General features: G+C 35.6%; 1 protein-coding gene across 1 annotated transcript; it reads left to right on the forward strand.

Moving 5' to 3' along the window:
• Positions 1 to 16684: 16684 nt before the first annotated feature.
• On the forward strand, positions 16685 to 21950 carry gpr183a (G protein-coupled receptor 183a). Its single transcript, XM_015603986.3, has 2 exons — positions 16685 to 16837; positions 18348 to 21950. Exon 2 carries the CDS (start codon positions 18383 to 18385, stop codon positions 19496 to 19498), a length of 1116 nt encoding a protein of 371 aa, XP_015459472.1. The 5' UTR covers positions 16685 to 16837; positions 18348 to 18382; the 3' UTR covers positions 19499 to 21950.
• Positions 21951 to 22244: the final 294 nt, after the last annotated feature.

Below are 22244 nucleotides of genomic sequence, written 5' to 3' on the forward strand. Positions count from 1 at the left end.
GACACCACTCTGGTGTACCCTGTGCCTAGCAGCAACCAATAAACATTTCTAAGAACTTACATCACCTGATCCGTCATTAGATATCTTCACTATTAGTGTTCTACAAACGCTCTGCTGTCAATTACCAGGAATTTATAGAGCGGTGCAAAGAAATATGTGTCACTTTCACTACTACTACTACTACTACTACTACTACTACTACTATACTATTATAGCAGCTACTACTACTACTACTACTACTACTACTACTATAGCAGCTACTACTACTACTACTACTATAGCAGCTACTACTACTACTACTACTATAGCAGCTACTACTACGACTACTATTATAGCAGCTACTACTACTACTACTACTACTACTACTACTACTATTATAGCAGCTACTACTACTACTACTACTATAGCAGCTACTACTACGACTACTATTATAGCAGCTACTACTACTACTACTACTATAGCAGCTACTACTACGACTACTATTATAGCAGCTACTACTACTACTACTACTACTACTACTACTACTATTATAGCAGCTACTACTACTACTACTACTACTACTATTATAGCAGCTACTACTACTACTACTACTACTATAGCACCTGTCACTACTACTACTACTACCAATACTACTACTACTACTACTACTACTACTACTACTACTACTACGACTACTATTATAGCAGCTACTACTACTACTACTACTATAGCACCTGTCACTACTACTACTACTACCAATACTACTACTACTACTACTATTATAGCAGCTACTACTACTACTACTACTATAGCACCTGTCACTACTACTACTACTACCAATACTACTACTACTACTACTACTACTACTACTACTACTACTATTATAGCAGCTACTACTACTACTACTACTATAGCACCTGTCACTACTACTACTACTACTACCAATACTACTACTACTACTACTACTACTACTACTACTACGACTACTATTATAGCAGCTACTACTACTACTACTACTATAGCAGCTACTACTACTACTACTACTACTACTATAGCAGCTACTACTACTACTACTACTACTACTACTACTACTATAGCAGCTACTACTACTACTACTACTATAGCAGCTACTACTACTACTACTACTATAGCAGCTACTACTACTACTACTACTACTACTACAACTATTATAGCACCTGTCACTACTACTACTACTACCAATACTACTACTACTACTACTACTACTACTACGACTACTATTAGAGCAGCTACTACTACTACTACTACGACTACTATTATAGCAGCTACTACTACTACTACTACTATAGCAGCTACTACTACTACTACTACTACTACTACTATAGCACCTGTCACTACTACTACTACTACCAATACTACTACTACTACTACTACTACTACTACGACTACTATTAGAGCAGCTACTACTACTACTACTACGACTACTATTATAGCAGCTACTACTACTACTACTACTATAGCAGCTACTACTACTACTACTACTACTACTACTATAGCAGCTACTACTACTACTACTACTATAGCAGCTACTACTACTACTATAGCAGTTACTACTACTACTACTACTACTATAGCAGCTACTACTACTACTACTACTATAGCAGCTACTACTACTACTACTACTACTACTACTACTATAGCAGCTACTACTACTACTACTACTACTACTATAGCAGCTACTACTACTACTACTACTATAGCAGCTACTACTACTACTACTACTACTATAGCAGCTACTAATACTACTACTACTACTACTACTACTACTACTACTATAGCAGCTACTACTACTACTACTATAGCAGCTACTAATACTACTACTACTACTACTACTATAGCAGCTACTACTACTACTACTATAGCAGCTACTAATACTACTACTACTACTACTACTATAGCAGCTACTACTACTACTACTATAGCAGCTACTACTCGATAAAAACAAAATTCTTTCTTCTTCTATTTGTGCACTACTGCCCGTGTGTCACTGGCACCAACACAGTCCCAAAGCTTAAAGGAGAGTATATTAGGAGTACATTTGGAAATAAGTATTTTAGAAGTGTATTGAACAACATAAAACTTAAAGTGTACTTCATAGTAGTCTAATTTTTTTTTTAAAATATACTATATTGTACTTTTTAAAAAGTATTATCAAAGTTGACGATCAAACATTTGATGAAAGCATAATATTAATGTACTTTTTAATGTTTTAAGTACATAAATCTGTTATATAAATCTGTATATTTACAGCATACTTAGACATTTGTCAATATATTTTAAGTACAATTAAAAAAAAATATATATATATATATATATATATATATATATATATATATATATATATATATATATATATATATATATATATATATATATATATATATTTATATTTATTTATTTTTTTCACCAGGGTAATCACATGGCCTTTTAGAAAACATTTACTTTTTTTACACATCAGAAGTAAAAGGCAAAGGAGAACTCCAGTGTAAAATAGACTGTTGGTGTAGTAAAACACTGGTTAACGTAATAAAAAGCAATTTATCAGGGCAAATTATGTCCCGTGTCACCCAGTCTGAAGGGTGTTTGGATAAACTGTTAAAGCTTTTGGATCTCGGAACGCTGTGGGAGAACAGAGCTGTGCTATTCATCAAAGATCAGTACTTTTTTTATCATGTTTTACTACAACAAACGCCCATTTACACCATAGTTCTCCTTTAAAACACCCACCCCCATGCTTTACAGTTGAGTAGACGTTCTTTACATGAAATGATTCCAGTCCAGTTGTTTTAATTTGACTTTGCCATGCAGATTTCTGCCTCAAACCTAACTAGGTTAGATTTTAAAAATGTTCTATTGTGCTCCAACGATGAGCAGACTTATATGAAAAAAATAATAAAAAAATATGAACAAGCAAAATGTGTGCAATCTGTGTTTGTTTTCAAGTTGTCATGACTGTCATGAACACACACATCTCCAGAGACTGATGCTGCTCCTTTTTGGTGTGAAACTGAGAAGAAATGTGGCCTGTAAATGCTGATGTTGTGGGGGTGTTGTGGTCGGGGGTTTTGAGTCTGCTTTTTTATCTGAAGAACCTCCACACTGTGCCCATTTACAGCTTTGAACTACATTTCATAAACAATACCACGAACATAGAGAACACGACTACAGGCAGTATTTCTATGAATGTTTTGAATACTCCTTATTTTGACATTACCTTGACACTGCCACCTGATTATTTATTTGATGGATGATCAAAACCAAGCTGAAATGCTTATTCAAAAGCAGTGTGTAAGACTGGTGGAGGAAATCATGCCAAGATGCATGAAAACTGTTATTAAAAACCAGGGTTATTCCACCAAATATTGATTTCTGTACTCTTAAAACTTTATGAATATGAACTTGTTCTCTTTACTTTGTTGCATTATTTGACGTCTGAAAGCTCCGCATCTTTTTTCTTATTTTCTGCAAATAAATGCTCTAAATGACAATATTTTTATTTGAAATTTGGGAGAAATGTTGTCTGTCGTTTATACAATTAAACAACAATGTTTATTTTACTCAAACATATACCTATAAATAGCCAAATCAAAGAAACGGATTCAGAAACGGAAGTGGTCTCTTAATTTTTTCAGAACTGTATATAATTATAAATTAAGAGACCCCTTCAAAATGATCAGTTTCTCTAATTGTACTATTTACAATTGTATGTTTGTGTAAAAGTTAACATTGATATTTATATTAATACTGATGTTAACACATCTTGGCATGTTCTCCGCCACCAGTCCTACACACTGCTTTTGAGTGACCTTTTGCCTTTTGACACAAAACTTCAAGGAATTCAACCCATTCTCCTTTTTATTACATTCCAGAAGTTTTCAATGGGGTTCAGATCGTGAGATTGGGCTTGATCTGGTGGTCCTTCATCCACACATTGATTGTCCTAGCTGTGTGGAATTGAGCATCATCCTGCTGAAAAAAAAAAAAAAACACATGAAGCTTAGATTTTCAGGTTTCTCCAGCACTAAGACTGGAGCATTAGCATTAGTGACTAACTGCTAGCACTAGCTCAATAGTGCTACACGGAGAATCCCTGAGCTTGTTTTAACATGTTAAACATGCAGGCTTCAGGCTGATAATACTTACCCCTGAACTGTGAAATAGCTAGCGCTTAGCGTGGTTAGCTGTTAATGCTAATGCTGCTCCAGCAGTGCTAGCCGGGGTTAACAGTGGGCTACAGGCCACTAATACTCACCTCTAAATGAAAAAATAGTGCTAGCACTGTTAGTGGCTAATGCTAATACTGCTCCAGCCTCTGTGCTGGAGAAACTTCACTGAAACTCCTGTGAGGTGCACTGGATTATATTATATATTATTATATATAATATTAAAGGATTTTAAGTGTGCCTTATAGTGCAAAAAGTATGATACATTACTTTTACTTTTATACTTTAAGTAGTTTTGAAACCAGTACTTTTTTACAAGAGTAAAAGCTTAAGTTAATACCTCAACAAATACAGAAGTATTTTAAACCCTGGTATCTATACCAGCTACTGGTAGAATATTAATACTTTTGACAACTTAAATTAATACATACCATTTTCTGCAGAAAAATGGGTTATTTGCTTGTTTTAAGAGCAATTTCAGATTTGGAGACTCTAAGATTTTGCTTCTTCTTCTTCTTCTTCTTCTTCTTCTTCTTCTATGGTGAAAGTATAGCCACAGTGACACAAATTTCAACAGCAGAAATTGTTGGCAGACAAGTTGATTGTAACTTAAAGCAAAATTCGGGTGTGCAATTTCAGACAGAAAATGGAAAAAAGAGCTGAAAAGGTTAAAGGTAAACATTAGTAATAATGGAAATGTAATATACAGTCTCCACATGCTTACATGATGTACGTTCACATAAAGGGGACGAATCATAGTAAGTCATTTTAGGCTGTAAACCACATCAGCAGATCTTAATAAAGAGCTGACTGTGGTTTGAGCAGGTTAGAAGAAATGTGTGGGCATCTATTTATATATTGTGATTTCTAGTGCTTGTAGTCTTTATAAGTACTGCAGTCTCAGTTTAAAACTAATGAAGCATAAATACGCTACTGATTTCATTATATAATAGATGTATATATATACATATTTAATTTATTTGTTTCTGTGTTCTGTACACTATGTGCATAATGCATTTCGTAGCTGTCCAATAGTAAATAAAAAAGTAAAGCCATTTTTGTTGATTTTTAGTTTTTACTGCACACAAATTAAATATACTATTTTTACATTGACTTCAATTGCAAGTAAGAAGGTTTTATCTTTCCCCCTTAAAAATTCAGTTTTTAAGATACATCATTTTCATTGGACATTGACAATATACTATACTATATATTTATAATTATTAAAGCCAGTTAAGTCTATTTTTATCAGTTATATCAATTTTCTTTTCAGAGCATTTCTAATTCTTGTTACCTGTAGTTAACCTGTAGTTTTAGACTTTCCGACTTCAAAGTAAACCTGTTTTTTTATTTTTTTTATTTTATGTATTTATTTATTTATTTATTCATTTAATTTACTTTTTTGGTCAAACAATACATTTTATAAATGGCTATGGATTGCAGATGATCTGTAAAACTTAGGCATCACTAGTTAGCATGTGCTTTCCATGCCATGCGTTAGTAAGAGAACCATAATGGAAAAAGAAAAGACTTTTCAGACAGTGCTGTGTGAGAGTGAGTCATAGGAGAAGTCACATTCTGAACAGACTCATATCTCTCAAAACCTCAAGAACTAGCTTTTTTTTTTCAAAGCGTATGTCTTCTGCTGATTTGACAAAAGAAAAAAGTATTTTTAACTAAATGACCACAAATCTTGAAGACTTAAAGGAGAACTCCTTTAAGGTGTAAAATGGACTTTTGTTGAAGTAAAACATGTTAAAAAGCTCTTACCTTTGATGAATAGTACACCTCCGTTCTCCCACAGCGTTCTGAGATCCAGAAATTTTAACAGTTTGTCCAAACAACCTTCAGACTGGGAGACACGGGGCATAATTTACCCTGATAAATCACTTTTTTCCACCGTTATCCAGCTCAAAGTAGCTCCACACCTACTTGCTAGAATCCGGAGAGCCCTGACATTTAAAACGAGGCATTAATAACTTATTAATAACTTATTATACTATGCGGCGTCTATGTATATACATATATATCTATGACATTATCAATACAAATATGGCGGCGCAAGGAGCTGAAGCTAGCTAGTGTTATAGGATGAAAATAGAGTTTTTTTTAAAAAGGTTCTTGTGCACTTTTTAAGTTATTTATGCCTCATTTTAAATGTCAGGGCTCTCTGGATTCTAGCAAGGAGGTGTGGAGCTACTTTGAGCTTGATAACGGTGCAAAAAGTGATTTATCAGGGCAAATTATGCCCAGTGTCGCCCAGTCTGAAGGGTGTTTGGACAAAGTGTTAAAATTTCTGGATTTTGGAACGCTGTGGGAGATTTTTGTCAAAGGTAAGTACTTTTTATCATGTTTTACTACAACAAAAGTCCAAAAAACATTTTACACCAGAGTTCTCCTTTAACAGTCTTTATTCTGGCCAGAAACAGTTTATACAGACAATCTGAACAAAAAAAACACAACAATCATGACTACAGATACATGAAACCTTGACCCCCCCCCCCTCTACCCTCCATCCCCCTTAAAAGAATCAGTTCTCTAAAAGTCATGACTAAGCAGAGGCACGTCGCTCAAAACCGAAGACAAAAACCGCTCACGTCTCAGAGACTATTAAACACACGATATTTCAAGCGACTGAAACTCCGGCAGGGCCCACCCAATTAACCTCAAAAGTAGAATCAGTGGGGAACGCACTTTTACTTTTGTACAAAGTACATTTGTTTTGCTTGTCAGAACATCTTTCAAGGAGGTGTGAAAAATGTATTCAGTGGAAGATGTTCTAAAGTCCTACAGAAAGGTGTGAAAACCGCTCAGTCTTACCATAAACAGTCTTGGCACCAACCGTCACAGTAGTGTTGCATGCATTTTCTATAAACCCGGGCTGTGGAAGCAAGCGTGATGAGATCATTGTGCAAGCTGTGTAAGTTTGAAACCAAAGCGGACATCACCTTAAGGTCCATGAGATATTGTTTGTTGTACAGTCAAGTGATTTATGCTCTATATATATCAATTGTACAAAAAGTTATGCGAAAAAGGTAGGTATAGAGAAAAATTATATATTTTTAATCACAAAAATGTAGAGAACCTCTATGGCATCCCTCAATGAACAGTTTGTGGCACTTCTAACCTATAGAGTGTGCATTACTCTCCAGCAGGGGTTGTTAACCTGAGATTCATGACTTCAAAGTGGGTCCTGATGTACAGTACCAGTCACAAATTTGGACATACCTAAAATTCAATGTTTTTTCATTATTTTGCAATGATGCAACTCAAGAAGAAACTCAAGTAATTAACTCTTGATGAGTTCAGCACAGCTGTTAACTGAAAGCCTGAATTCTAGGTGACTCTACCTCATAAAGCTGAGCCAAGATGTGCAAAACTGTCATTCAAACAAAAGGGTGCTACTTTGAAGAATCTAAAATTAATACACAGCTCTGGATAAAATTAAGAGATCACTGATTCAGTTTCTGAATCAGTTTCTCTGATTTAGCTATTTATAGATATATGTTTGAGTAAAATGAACTATGTTGTTTTATTCTATAAACTACAGACAATATTTCTCACAAATTCCAAATACAAATATTGACATTTAGAGCATTTATTTGCAGAAAATGAATTCAGAAATCAATATTTGGTGGAATAACCCTGGTTGGTTTTTAATCACAGTTTTCATGCATCTTGGCATCATGTTCTCCTCCACCAGTCTTACACACTGCTTTTGGATAACTTTATGCTGCTTTACTCCTGGTGCAAAAAATTCAAGCAGTTCAGTTTGGTTTGTTTTAATGGCTTGTGATCATCCATCTTCCTCTTGATTATATTCCAGAGGTTTTCAAATTGGGTAAAATCAAAGAAACTCATCATTTTAAGTGCTATCTTACTCAGATATACTGTATATAGTATTTACTCAGAGTTCCTTAAGATTTGGTCCTTGAACCCCTTTTGTTTATCAAAAACTTGCTTTCTTTTGATCATATGATAAGTACTATGTAATATGTAACTTCAAGCTGAATTTTCACTGCTGGTCTGATAACTCTCAGTGCAAGCTCAGCATTAAATCTATCAGAAACCTTGTATTTTAGGTCATGAAAGCCAAAGGAACATTTTAAATAAATTCTCTCGCACTCTATTTTCTTCTTTTTCAAGAAGAAGACGCACATGGTTAAGGAAGACCCTGAACTGGGACTTTGTTTGGGCAGTATTTCAGAGCGTTTATGGATTTCACAGGTGGCTTTCTCAGTTTCAGTCAGAGTTTCGGGGCAGAGGTTATGGGTATGTGTCTTCACCTTTACACATTCATAAACAAGCTTCAAACATCAACACCAGCTCTATCTGGCTGTGAAAAAAAGAGGGAAACTAATGAAGATGTACACCACATCCTGTCAGTATCAGAAAACAGATAAAGATGGGGCTCCGTTGCCAAAACAACTTCCTTATCTGATTGGCCTATATGCTGAACGCTGCATCAACTGTATAACCCTTATAGTATTACTGCTGAAATATGTGAAAAATGCTTCTGGGCAATTTCTAAAGTACTGTACTTTCTTCAGTGTGTTCTTAAACACTACATATTAGAGTTGTTTGTGGATGTCATATTTAATATAATTGATTTATGTATTTACTAACTTATTTATCTTCATCTTATTCTCTTCTTCCTAGTCATGGAGCCCATAGATAAGGCACCAGTCCAATGCAAGGTACCCCACACAACCATTAACTCCTACACTCAAACCTAGAGGAAACTTATCACACCAAATTCACCTTTCATGTGTTTTTAGAGAGGTGGAGTGGAAATGAACAGCTCATAACCCGAGCCCCCTGGAGCTGCACAACACAACACACTACCTATAGCGTCACTATGCCACCCTCACATGCATAGTTAATTCATACATTAGCAAAAAAAGGACAAAGGGACTTTCCTTTTTAAATGGCAGACATTAGGACCTTTTACGAGGGGTAAGTGATCAGCTTATTAAGATTTAACTTTTGTCTTTTTTGTAAGATTTTACAAATGTACACTTATTTGAACCCTTTAAAAACACTGCGTTTATTCAGGGTCCTCTGTAATACTTCCCATTTCTACCCAGTTTCAAGAGTTTCTTAGAGGCTGAATTAGGCCAAAGGGGGTTTTACACATCTAAAAAAAAGGTATGTTTAAAGAAGAGCACTTATTTGTTTTTGTTTTGTTTAACTCCTTATGTACACTGTAAAGCGCAAGTACTGGCTGTAACAGAAACAGTTCCCTACTCTCTCATTTGTATTGTGATTTATATGGAGAAACCGATTAGTTTACTAAGTAGCCCATTTCCCATGACGGCCCTGGCCTCAACCCTTCAGACATGCCGGTGTTGTGGCGAATTCAGCACCCCCGCCAGGAAAAGCACCCCCTCTCGGGAGCGCACACGTTTGTCTTCTTGGCTTTAACTTTTTTTAGAAAATGAAAATACCCAAGATACTGCTCAAAGCTATGCTGACTCCTAAGAACCAATGAAAAATAGTCATGTCACCTACAGCCTCTCCTGTGAGGGAGCGCTTTTCCTAGCAGGGGTGACTCCCAGTGAACCAAACATTTCATTTTTTGTATTTCTCTATATCTATAATATTTGGCATAGTTAGTAAGATCTAAACAGTTTAAAAACAAAACTTTGTAAAGAAAGTCATTTTTACATTTAAAAAAAGGAAATTTCAGATCAGAAGGTCCGAATTAGTCAAAAAACAAAATATTAGCTTTTAGCACACATATTAAAGTTATAAAAGTGATGTGCTGTTAACGGAGTAATCTTTTAAACGTTTATATTACATTTTTTTGAAACACAGATATCACTTCATCGCAATGTATTGGGGAAATATGTGAAAATAGCATTATTTACTATAAATTATGATGCATTGTGGGAGTTTATAGTGCCATCAAAATCACTGATTGTATGAATTCCACTTTATGATTTGGACACTCAATAAATAAACTTATGTACTAAATCGTAAATAGGGAGCCATTTGCTTTACTTTAGTGCTGCTCACTGCTGGCCAATGGGAGGCCTGGCTGAAGTACTGAGGGAGGAGTCTAACATTTAAAAGCAGGATCCAAGATGGCTGCCAAAAAGAAAGGATATGCTGTTGCCATGCTTGTTTGTTTTATTTGGTTTTAAATCTATTATGTGAAGACTACTCAGCCTGATCTTTGTTTTAATTGGGGTTTACTCTTTTTAATAGGGCTGTGCTTTGTTTTAAAGTGTTTTAGCTTTAATATTTGACCTGGATTTATAAGAAATATATTTGTTTCACCTGGGATTTCTAACAGGTAAGAAAGGTGTACCTCTTCACCTATTCGTTCCACACAACCAGAACTGTGTGTTGTTTCATTTTTATGGGCTTAAAAGTAGGAATCCCACCTGATGAATTTTAATTATTTGGTCAGGGAAGTGCAGAGCAGTTAAGTATTTTTTTTTTTTTTTTTTTTGTGGTTTCATTAGTTTCCTAGCTAGATATATTGTGACTCGGAGAAGGGAAGTGTGCTTGTTTGGTTCTTTTCCTTTCTTTTGTGCTGGCCTGTTTTATTCTACCAGTGTGTTACTTGCATATACAGCAAGCTTCAAAATGTGCATTTTTGGTTTGTTTTAACTCATAAATAAAGCTCTTTTGCATTTTTCTCACTTGTCTTTTCCTCTTCCTTTTTACCTGGTTATTAAGTGTTATGTTTCATCCACAACAGATATAAACTCAGAAGAACATACAAAATAAAGCTTAGTTTGTTTACTGAGGTAGAAAATAAAACATAGCAGCTCTCTAGTTAGTTCTGTGTAGAGGGACTCAAGACTACATTACCCATCAACCTTTGGTGCTTCTAAACTCCAACTATGGATAGCCAGAAAGCACAAACTATTCTCCAATACACCTAGACATAAAGTGGTAGCAAGATAGAAACCTGCAATACATTAGCAAAGACTTTACACACAATTTGTTGTAACCTTGGGCATAAAACAAGTTTCTCCTTTTATTGTGCACTTTCTTTTGTTAAAAAAGAAAAAACAATAAAAAGCTTAAAGGTCTTGCTGGCTGATCCTGTGTGCAGATTGGAGGCATTTCTAGAAGGTCAAAAATCACTGCAGAACCAATTTTGGGTTTTTGGCAGAGAGGCCAGATGAAAGCCTCTTTTTGGTTAAAAACAGGCGGGTGCTTGCCAGAACTTTCCAAAAACACACCTAAACAAAGCTTAATCTTTGGAAAAAAATAAGGTTCACTGGCCTGATTCTTACATTGTATATCTAGTTCTAAGTGTTTTGTCTTGAAACCAGACACACTGCTCATTACCTGCCCCGGAATCATCCCTAAAGTGTGGTGTGTGGTGTGTGTGTGTGTGTGTGTGTGTGTGTGTGTGTGTGTGTGTGTGTGTGTGTGTGTGTATTTAGTGGTTGGGACACTGAGACTGCTCAGGGTACAAAGATGGGGACATAGCATGGCATAGGGACCCAACTAGAACCCTGTCTTAAAAAAAGAAAAAAAAATGTCCTAATGACCTAAATGACCTAAAATGACTGTTTGCTGATGCAGAAAATCCCTCAAATCTTCCAAAGATGTTACAACTGTCAGAGGTTTAACTATGTACTGTTTAAACGATCTGAACAGTTATGTTAATGCAATATTTTAGTTTTGCAAATAGTAAACATATTACATTTTCCCTGTAGGATATTGATTGCATTTTAATGAACTTTATGTAAAAAAAAAAAATAAAATCTGAGGAATTTCTAAATATATTGTGTTTTCAGACCTTTTTGGTGACAGTTGCAACTTCACACAATCACACTAACCCTGTCTGTTGTCACAATAGTAAATATACAATTATTTATTTGGTCAAATCGAAATGTTATTTAGTGATAAAGTCCCCACTCTACACCTCTGGAAGATAAGAGGTCAGTGGGTGTTATAAGAATGTGGTTGAATGTAGCAGGAAGCATTTTAAAGTTTCCATGTGATAAAAATAAATAGAACAATATTATTTTAAATGTCTTTGTAACCTGACTGGTCTACCCGTAACTACCACTATAACACCATAACACCAACACCAGATGTGCTCAAGTAATAGTGCACGCACTGCCTCTCAAGCTCAGTTCCTCTTTTTCATGATTTACAGGTTATAAACGAAACATGAATCATAAGTTCAACAGTCTCAAACGAGTCAGTCTGATCAGTTACTGCTCTTGATTTGAGTTAGGCTCACTGATCTTGGTTTCTGTTTAAAAATGCTGCAGCTATCACAGTGTCTGAAAGTCATTTCAGGCCATTAGGTCCTGGCAATCAGCCCTCTGCTCAGATAAATTAGTATACAGTACCAGTCAAAAGTTTGGACACATTCTCATTAATATTTGTTCTTTATTTGTATTATTTACTACTAAAAACTATGAAGGCATACAAATGCAGTTAGGTAGACAAAAAAACCCAACCCAGGTGGTTTGTGGCAAGTTGAAGCTCAGAGTAAAGGAAAGGGTACTGTAGAACTTCCCATACTGTAGAACAGAGAAAACCCATCATAGAGAAAATGATTCAGTGTGTTTGATATGAACATTTAAGGCCAGTTTCTAGTTTTGAGTCAAACCTACGCCAAGAGAGTGGTTCTACACCAATCAGTGATTCTCTCTTAAAATATCAGCACACTGGCAGAGACCCTTATTAACCCTTTACCTTTCATTGATGGTTTAGTTCTAATGGGAAAAAAAAAATCTCAAAAAATTAGAATATCTTTGAAAAGTTACTTTATTTCAGTAAATTTATTAAATTTCAATTTTAATATTATATTAGATCAATTGGTACTTTTAGTGCAGTGTGGGCAGTGTGCCAAGTCCTGTTGGAAAATGAAATCTGCATCCCCATAAAAGCTGTTTGCAGAGGGTAGCATGAAGTGCTGTAAGATTTTGTGGGAAAACAAAACTGCACTGACTTTAGACTTGATAAAATAACACAGTGGATGAATATTTATTATGTTTAATTTAACTAATTTAACATAATATAATTGGTTAAAGACTGTATTTACTACTTTTACCACTTAAAAACAACACTATGTAGCAGTTGCTCATGGGCATTTGCATAAGACAGTATAACTCTATATTGACCACAGATGCTTCACTCAACTTACTTGACATGGTTCACTTACTATACTATATTCTTTCTGCACAGTTGGTAGATACCACAACCACATTATATCGTAGCATAATGCAAACAGAATGTGCATTGTGAATTGCTTATTTTAGCAAATAAATGCATATGTGTTTGTGATTCATCAGAGAACTTGCAAACACTTGTTTTTATGTGTTTTATGTATTAATTAAAAGGGGAGCTAACACGAATGTTTCAAAATACTGTTTTTTTTAGCTATTTTTTACTAAACTAGGAGAGAACTAGGAGAGAAACTTAAAAGTAAACTTTTAAGAGTTACAGTTCTGTTCCATTGTTTCCATTTTAGAGCACAATAGAGTGTCCAACTGTCAAACGGTACTCTAGTGAACAGCACAGCTCACTACATGACCTGGCTGTTAACCAAAATGCATCGAAATTCTCTTTGTTACTAAGTATTTGAGGTGACAGTGTTACTCATGTAAACAAGTGAAGAAACCAAACCACAGCTTGTTGTGAATTTTATATATAGTTCAGCATCGCTGCCATGGCCACAGGAATAACACAGTGCCTGACAGTTTGGCGGGAAACAGACTATTGGTGAGTACACTTAATATTAAGACTAAGATACTTAAAAAAAAAAATATATATATATATATATATATATATATATATATATATAAGCTGTATATGTTTATTATGTATAAAGTGATTCCAACAATTGATGGAAACAAACCCCAGACTTCAGATATAGTTCACAAAACTAAGTAAACAAAAGTGATATTCTTAAAAAAAACATTTTCATGCAAAGTCAAACAAGCCCTGGATGCAGCAGCGCTATCCATGGTTAGAAGTGCTTTACGCTGGTAAATGCTACCCGACAGATGTCTGCATCTCATACAATAGTCATGCAATACTCATGATTAAGAAACAAAATCCTGTTCTTTCCCGCCAAATCGAAAATTCACTAATGAAAACTATGAGATGAGACCTTTAAACATAGTTTTGCCATTTTAGAAATCTCATTCAGCAAAATGAAGTTAACGTCTTGAATCATCTGGACCTCTTTTTATCTCTTTTTTATGGGGGTCCTCTGGGATTTTATTCCTGTCCGGAATGACCATGTATGTGTTTTCTACAGAGGTCCTCTAAAAAAAATTACAGGCTAAATTACCTACTGTTTTTCGCTGAACCCGTGATCCTCCGGTAATTTTAGTCCCGTCTGGACTGACATTTCTGAGTTTCATCTCCTTGCGTTTAATAAAATAGCTAGTTTATACAGAGATCCACGTAAACACATCTACTGAACGTGATGTCGTGTGACCGAGAAACCAAAAAAAAAACAACAACACTGGTCCTCCTGTTTTTTCAATTAGAGTCCGGATGCAAGAGTTTTATCACTGAGCAGAAGTGTGAAATATTTTTTCACAGGCATCCCCCTGAGAAACATCTGGATAGGGCTGTAGTTAACACAATTACATGTTACAGATTTTGGTGTGGGGCCCACCATTGGCTGTTGCAATGTCTTGTAACATCTGGACCTTTAAAAATCTTGCCATTCTTAATTGACTTGATCCCTTGTCAACCTGGCTGGGGCTAAACTGGTGTGGTTTGGGAGAAAGAAGGAAAACGATGAAGGGATGAAGAGTCTTGGTGTGAAAGCAGCAAAGTAGGCGTGTAAGTCGAGATGTTTGAGTTGTTTTAAAGCTGGTGATGGAGTGGAGTAATACAGTAAATGAAGTAGTATTGCTCATCGTAGTCTCATGGTAGAGCAAGATCTAAAGCTTCTTTTTTTTTTTCACGTGTTTTTTTTTTTATGTGACCAGTGATGGCGCATGTTAATGAGGAAGTGTCTGGCTTATTTTTCCTTCATCCACTGCTTAGTGAACTAAAAAACATAATATAATACTATTTTGTCTTTTTTTTGTTTGTTTTTCTCAGTAAGAGTCTAATCCAGATCCAGATCCAGATCCAGATCCTGATCACGCTTTTACACCCACAATGATGAGTCTTCTCAAACTGGGAACAAGAACAGCAAAAGGTTTTGCTTCTAGTTTCTAATTATTTGAAGCAAGTGAGATGGCTGACTTTCTCCTCCCATACAAATTATGATAATATCTAATACATAGATGAACTGTTCCCATCAGATAACCATCAGCGGAAACTTTTGACTGATGGTTATCTGGTGGGAACAGTTTATGTGGTATTGCACTTTCTTCGAACTCTTACTTTATAATTGTGGGCTTTTCTCTCATTGGTCTTTGACTATCCCCTTTTTAATGTATTAATTGAAAGTATGATTTGAGAATGTAGCAGTAATGGCAATTTTAAATGTAAATTAAATGATACATTAAAAACAAATTTATTTTTTACATAGCTCTAGTTTATATAGCTTTTTTTATATAGAATCCTGTAATAATAGAAAAAGAGATACATAATGCGTAAAAAAATATATAAACATACTGTAACAAATAAGTCCTCGGTTTCTTACTGTATAGTGATGTACAGTATGTCAATTATAATTAGTTAATTATGTTGACAGTATTTGTCACACTGTGTCACTCTGTATTTGCAAAATACTGGGGAAAAAAGCAAAGGTTTGGATACAACTTCTTATTCAATGTTTTATTTATTTATTTTTCCTACATTGTAAATTAATACTGAAGTCATCCAGACTATGAAAGAACATATTAAACTTAAAAGTGTTAAACAAACCAAAATACCAAATGTGATGAGTGCCAGTTCCATCATAATGCTTTTAATGACCTTAGTTGAGTAGTTCTTCCAATATTATAGATTAGAACATTACTCAAACAGAGCTATTCACTGTATACCTGTAACTCTACCTCTTCACTACTTTACAACTGATGCTTTTAAACTAACATTAAGAGACAAGAAATTCAAGGCAAGATATAAGTAATTAACTCTTGACAAGTTCAGCACAGCTGTTAACTGAAAATCTGGATTCCAGGTGACTCAATCTCATAAAGCTGACTGAGAAAATCCAGCCAAGATGTGCAAAACTGTCATCTAAGCAAGAGGTGCTACTTTGGAAAATATAAAATATATTCTGGTTTGTTAGACACTTTTTTTGTTTAATAAATAATTCCACATGTTTTTCTTCATAGTTTGGATAATTTTAGTGATCTACAATGAAAAGCATTTAAAAATAATTATAAATATATATATAAAACTTTTGACTGATACTATATATGCATTTACACATACAGTAAGTGATCTTTTTAAATAAATTTAAAGAATTTTTATTTTTTATATATTTGATCTACTTTTAAATACAGCTCAACTTTGATAACAGAGAAACACGAGGAAAAAAAAGAGAACTGGAGGGAAAAAAGTGGGCAGACCTTCTAAACCAATACAGGAAATTGTGTCATTGTGTCGTTATGGTTACAGCACCACACCGTTCTCTGCTCATTCGCTCTGCAGAGGAGAAACGTGGTTCATGCTGGACCAGCTGAGACAACACCCATCACTGCCATGCCAACAGGAATAACTCACTGCCTGACTGTTTGGCGGGAAACAAACTATTGGTGAGTTCACTTTCTGCTGTAATTAATGATCTTCCTGAGATACTTGGACAATTAAGTAAGTAAAAGCTGTAAAATGTTAATTATATGTGTAGTTAATGAGTGAAACATTGAATATTTCTTATGATTGAAGGCTTGAAATGCTTAAAATGCTTTTGAAATATTTTTTAAATAATTTTTTAAACCACCTATTACTCAGTGTATATAATCCTATAACACTGCTGGATAAAAAATAATTTCTGTTGAACTGATATTGTTAGGTTAGATGACCGTCTGACTTGCACAAAATGTTTCTACTATTTAAACATTTCTAAATATGAAGCTATTTTTTGTAAATCAGCTCAGCTCTGGAAATAAAATAAGGGACCACTTCAGTTTCTAAATCGGTTTCTCTGATTTTGAGTAAAATTAACATTTTTGTTTTATTCTACAAACCACGTACAACATTTCTCCCAAACTCTAAACTCCAAATATAAATATTGTGATTTTAGACCATTTATTTGCAGAAAATGAGAAATGGCTGAAATAACAAAAAAATGATGCAGAGCTTTCAGACCCCAAATAATGCAAAGAATACAAGTTCATATTCATAGTTTCCAAGTTTTAAAAGTTCAGAAATCAATATTTGGTGGAATAACCCTGGTTTCTAATCACAGTTTTCATGCCCCTTGGCTTCATGTTCTCCTCCACCAGTCTTACACACTGCTTTTGGATAACTTTATGCCTTTACTCCTGGTGCAAAAAAAGTTCAGATTGGTTTGATGGCTTGTGATCATTCGTATTCCTCTTTATTATATTCAGGAGGATTTAAATTTGGTAAAATCGAAGAAACTCTTATTTTTTTTCCAAAGCTGTAAATATATACATACATATATTTGACCACATACACAATTTAGCAAATGCTCCACGTGTCCACGTGTCTGTCTATGAGTGTGGACGTATTATACGTCTCTTCTGCACTCTACATCCATTTATCATACCTCTGTTTATCATAAATGTTTAGAACTTTCCTGTATGGCAACCTCTGTCAGTCAGTGGTTCACTGATTGTGAGTTAGTTCTTACACTGATTTCATGGTGGGTGTAGATTCCCCGGTTTGAGTCGGAGGGACAGGAAACACATTTCACTTAACCTCAAGTCTGCTCGAGTGAGCCAGGACTGTGCTGGGACCCCCACTCATTGTGTTGAAGCCTTGATGACTGAGGTGGAACTTCCTTACCATACATTCCCATTGTGCTGTAGACTTCCTGCAATGCACTGGCAGCAGTGGCATTTTTGTTTTGTGACTTGAGCAGCAGGCATGCTGCTCGGTAACTAGGTTGTAGTACTTTTCTTTTTCTTTTTTCCTAATAACCACAATGACCTGCTTTGGGGGAAAAAAAAGAGCAGATGGCTTTGTTCTACTTCCTCACTGAAACCATATACCGTGTGGTACATGTGATATCGTGAGTGTGTGTTTGTCCAAAAAAAAAAAAAAAAGTAACTTTTGCAACTTCTGCATTTGCTTCCTCAGATCCTGTATCTTCCCGAGCTGATCTCGTGGCTACGATGGTGATGGCCAACCCAAACAGCAGTAGTGCTTTCGGCCATGAGTCGAGCGTTGAGGTCAACTGCACCAACCTGTATGACCATCGTGGCTGGGCAAAAGTGCTTCTCCCTATGGTTTACACTGGGGTCTTCATCGTGGGTCTCTCTGGTAATCTGCTGGCCTTGCACGTGATCTGGCCCAACGTGAAGAAGATCAACTCTACTACGATCTACTCCGCCAACTTGGTGGTGTCTGACATCTTGTTCTCGCTCGCCCTTCCATTGCGGATTCTCTACTATGCCATGGGTTTTCACTGGCCAATGGGTGAAGGTCTATGCAAAGCCACAGCCCTGTTGTTCTACATCAACATGTACGCTGGCGTCAATTTCATGACCTGTCTGAGCGTGGATCGCTTTATCGCAGTGGTTCTGCCTCTTCGCTTCTCCCGTTTCCGTAAGGTCCACAACGTACGGAATATTTGTATAGCTGTTTGGGCTGTGGTGCTGGCTCAGACCTTGCCACTGCTTTCAATGCCCATGACCAATGAGGAGCCCAATGGCTACATCACCTGCATGGAGTACCCCAACTTCGAGAAGGTAGAGGGCTTGCCCTTTATGCTCATTGGCGCCGTTTTTCTGGGCTATGGAATCCCTCTAATCACCATCCTCGCATGTTATTCAGCTCTCTGCTCAAAACTTCGTCTTTTGGCCAAAACCAACCAGTTGACGGAAAAGTCGGGCCGCAGTCGCAAAGCTATCGGCGTCATCTGTTGCGTCATCTTGGTGTTTGTGGTTTGCTACAGCCCTTATCACGTAGACCTTCTGCAGTACATGATCAGAAAGCTCCTGTACCGCCCCGACTGCGGGGAACTGCACGACTTCCAGATATCTCTGCACATCACTGTCTGCCTCATGAACCTCAACTCCTCCCTGGACCCCTTCATCTACTTCTTCGCGTGCAAGGGCTACAAGAAGAAGGTGCTCAAGTTGCTCAAGAGGCAGGTGAGCATGTCCTTCTCCAGTGTGGTCAGAACATCCCCAGATGGATCTTCTCCAGACGGCATTGGCAGTGATAAAATCCACATGAGCAGCAGAACCTATCTGAGAGAGAGGAGCAGCATGATAGTGAGTGAGTGAATAGAGTGGAGTAAAGCTTTTGGACTCAAAAAAAAAGAAGAAGAGACAAAACCAGCTGGGTGATGAGACAGGAATCTAGGATAATAATGATGGATGCTGACCAAGTGCCCGAGTGACTGACCAATACAAGATAAAACAAACATTTGATTCAACAGATTTGATTCAACAGATTTGATTTTATTGTGCTGATGATGTATTGTATATTGTATAATGTGTATTATGTCTATAATGCTCTATATTATTTTTGTAAATATTTTCTGAATATTTTCAGCCATGCACCTGCTCTCAATAGACTGTGTATCATCACTGCTTTAAAAAATAAGAACTAAAAGCCTGTCAGAAGGTCGTCAAAAACCTGAAATCATGCCTCAACTATTGAGCAATTGAGAAGTGAGTAATCCCTAGCTACTCTGCTGGGCCTCTCAGAGGAAACCACGTTGCCACATAGCCACATTGCTTGGAAACACGTTTCCAAACTGAAGGCGCCACCTACTGGTAGATTTCTGTTAATTCTGTTGTAGTTCTGCATTAGTTTTAGAGGAAAAAGTGAAACCCAGAGATGTGGGAGTGTGACATCAATGATCAACATTATTGTATATTGATTACTATTGGAAATAATGTGCTTTTTGCCCCTCAAAACTTAAAAAATTAGAGATTATCAAGATTTTTAACACAGAACACTTAATGTTTATCCTCTGTTTAAATAGCTTGTATTTTTTTTATAAAAATAGCCCATGCCTAAATCATTTAAGTATGAAAATGAGTGTTTGTAGAAAAGTTTAACAACATTGCTGAGGATACGAATTGAATTTATATTGATAGTGACTCACATATTAATGGAACTAATTCAGTAACTATTTTATATGAATTTTATGTGGATTATGTGGATTTTTTATATGTATATTTAATTTTGCAGATATCCAGGCATCTTAAATTCATTATGAGCTTCATTATGAACTTAAACTTAAAAGATGTAATTATTATTTTTGTTGTTATTTATAAACTGAATGTCAGAAGTGTCGGGGGATAAACCTATCAGGAGGTAAGTGAGCAGGATGAATGATGCAGACTTAAATACTTAATATAGTGTAATTATAGAAACAAGCCTGAGGAGGGCAGTGTGGTTCAACATGTGGTATTATTAATATTCTTACATCTTCAATATTCTAAAGAACAGTGGACTATAGAAATTGGAACACATTGCATTATTGTATATGTCTTGTATATAGGGTTTAATTTCTGTACAGGGGTTAAGTTTAGTTTGGTGGAATAACCCTGTTTTTGTATCATAGTTTTCATGCATTCTGGCATGTTCTCCTCCACCAGTCTTACACACTGCTTTTGGATACTTCATGCCTTTACTCCTGGTGGAAAAATTCAAGCACTTCCATTTGGTTTGATGGCTTGTGGTCATCCAATTTTCTCTTGATTGTATTCTAGAGATTTTCAATTTGGTAAAAACAAAGAAACTCTTCATTTTCAAGTGGTCTCTTATTTTTTTCCTGAGTTGTATATATATGCAAAGTCTCGAGCTAAGCAGCATACTGTTATGGTTGTATGTACTTGTATTGTAGTAGCATATTCTGAAACTAGCTGCTAAATAAAGAAGCGATTGAAACAGGAAAAGTCACCAATAATCAGCCAATCAGCTCTCCCTCCCTCCTGCCCTGCCTCTAAACCCATACATCACTCAGTGCCACTTTCCAAAACTACCCCTTACATTTTCAGAATAGGGTTGAAAATCTGCAAAAAATAAGGGGGTTTAGTGCCCCTTTATGCTAAACACATATATTTATGCTGCTTGAAGTGCATATAAGAACTGTATGGACTAGAAAATTAATCTTTTATTATGTTTTGAAGGCAATGTTTACACATAGAATAGTTCACTGCTGTGTGTGTGTGTTCACTTTACAATAAGGATCACAGACATGACAGTATTTATGGCAGTAAAAATGGTTAAATGGGTAAAACTCTTTAATGGTTAAACAATGGCTCAATTAATTATTAATTGACACTAGTTAAGCCATTATTACACATTGCTAAATTTACTTTTTAATGCTTAAGAATGTAATGAATAATAATAAATTATGTCATTTGTTAAAAAATAATGATTAATAATGTCTTAACCGGAGTCAATTAACAATTATTTTAGACATTATCCTTGTTGTAAGGTGTTACCACTGCATGGCTGCAGCCCAAGTATGGCTACACTGGTTGTTGGTTTGGTTGTTTAGTTTACATCTCGTGGGTAATTTCAGTAGAGCTAGGTTCATATAGGTTTATTAGGTTTGTTATTGTGGTTACACACTGGTGCTTGTTTTTATAATGCAACAAACCACTTCTGCCTTTATATGTTCTGTATATAGAGAATGCATGTGAATAGACCTCTGTAACATCCTGACAAGCCCTGTTTTTTTCTAAAGAAACAATAAATCACAATTTAAAAATAAAACTCCTAAAGTGCATTTTGCATTTTATTTTACAGTCTACTAATATAGCTGTTCTGTTCATTTAATGTTTGTCACTTTATTTGGTCCATTATAGATGCCTTACAGATGTTTATATAACATCCAACTGGACTCTAAGGTGAATGGAAATAATCCTCAGTGGAATTTAACCCCTCAGCTACAGATTTAAAGGATATAGTTAAGCGTAGGCCTAGGGTTGGGTGTAGGGTTACATTTAATTAGACAGCATTTATATTCAGCTTAAAATTCTGTTGCATTTAATAGACAGTTGACTGAAT

Source organism: Astyanax mexicanus, chromosome 11 (assembly GCF_023375975.1).
Source record: "Astyanax mexicanus isolate ESR-SI-001 chromosome 11, AstMex3_surface, whole genome shotgun sequence".
NCBI lineage: Eukaryota > Metazoa > Chordata > Actinopteri > Characiformes > Acestrorhamphidae > Astyanax > Astyanax mexicanus.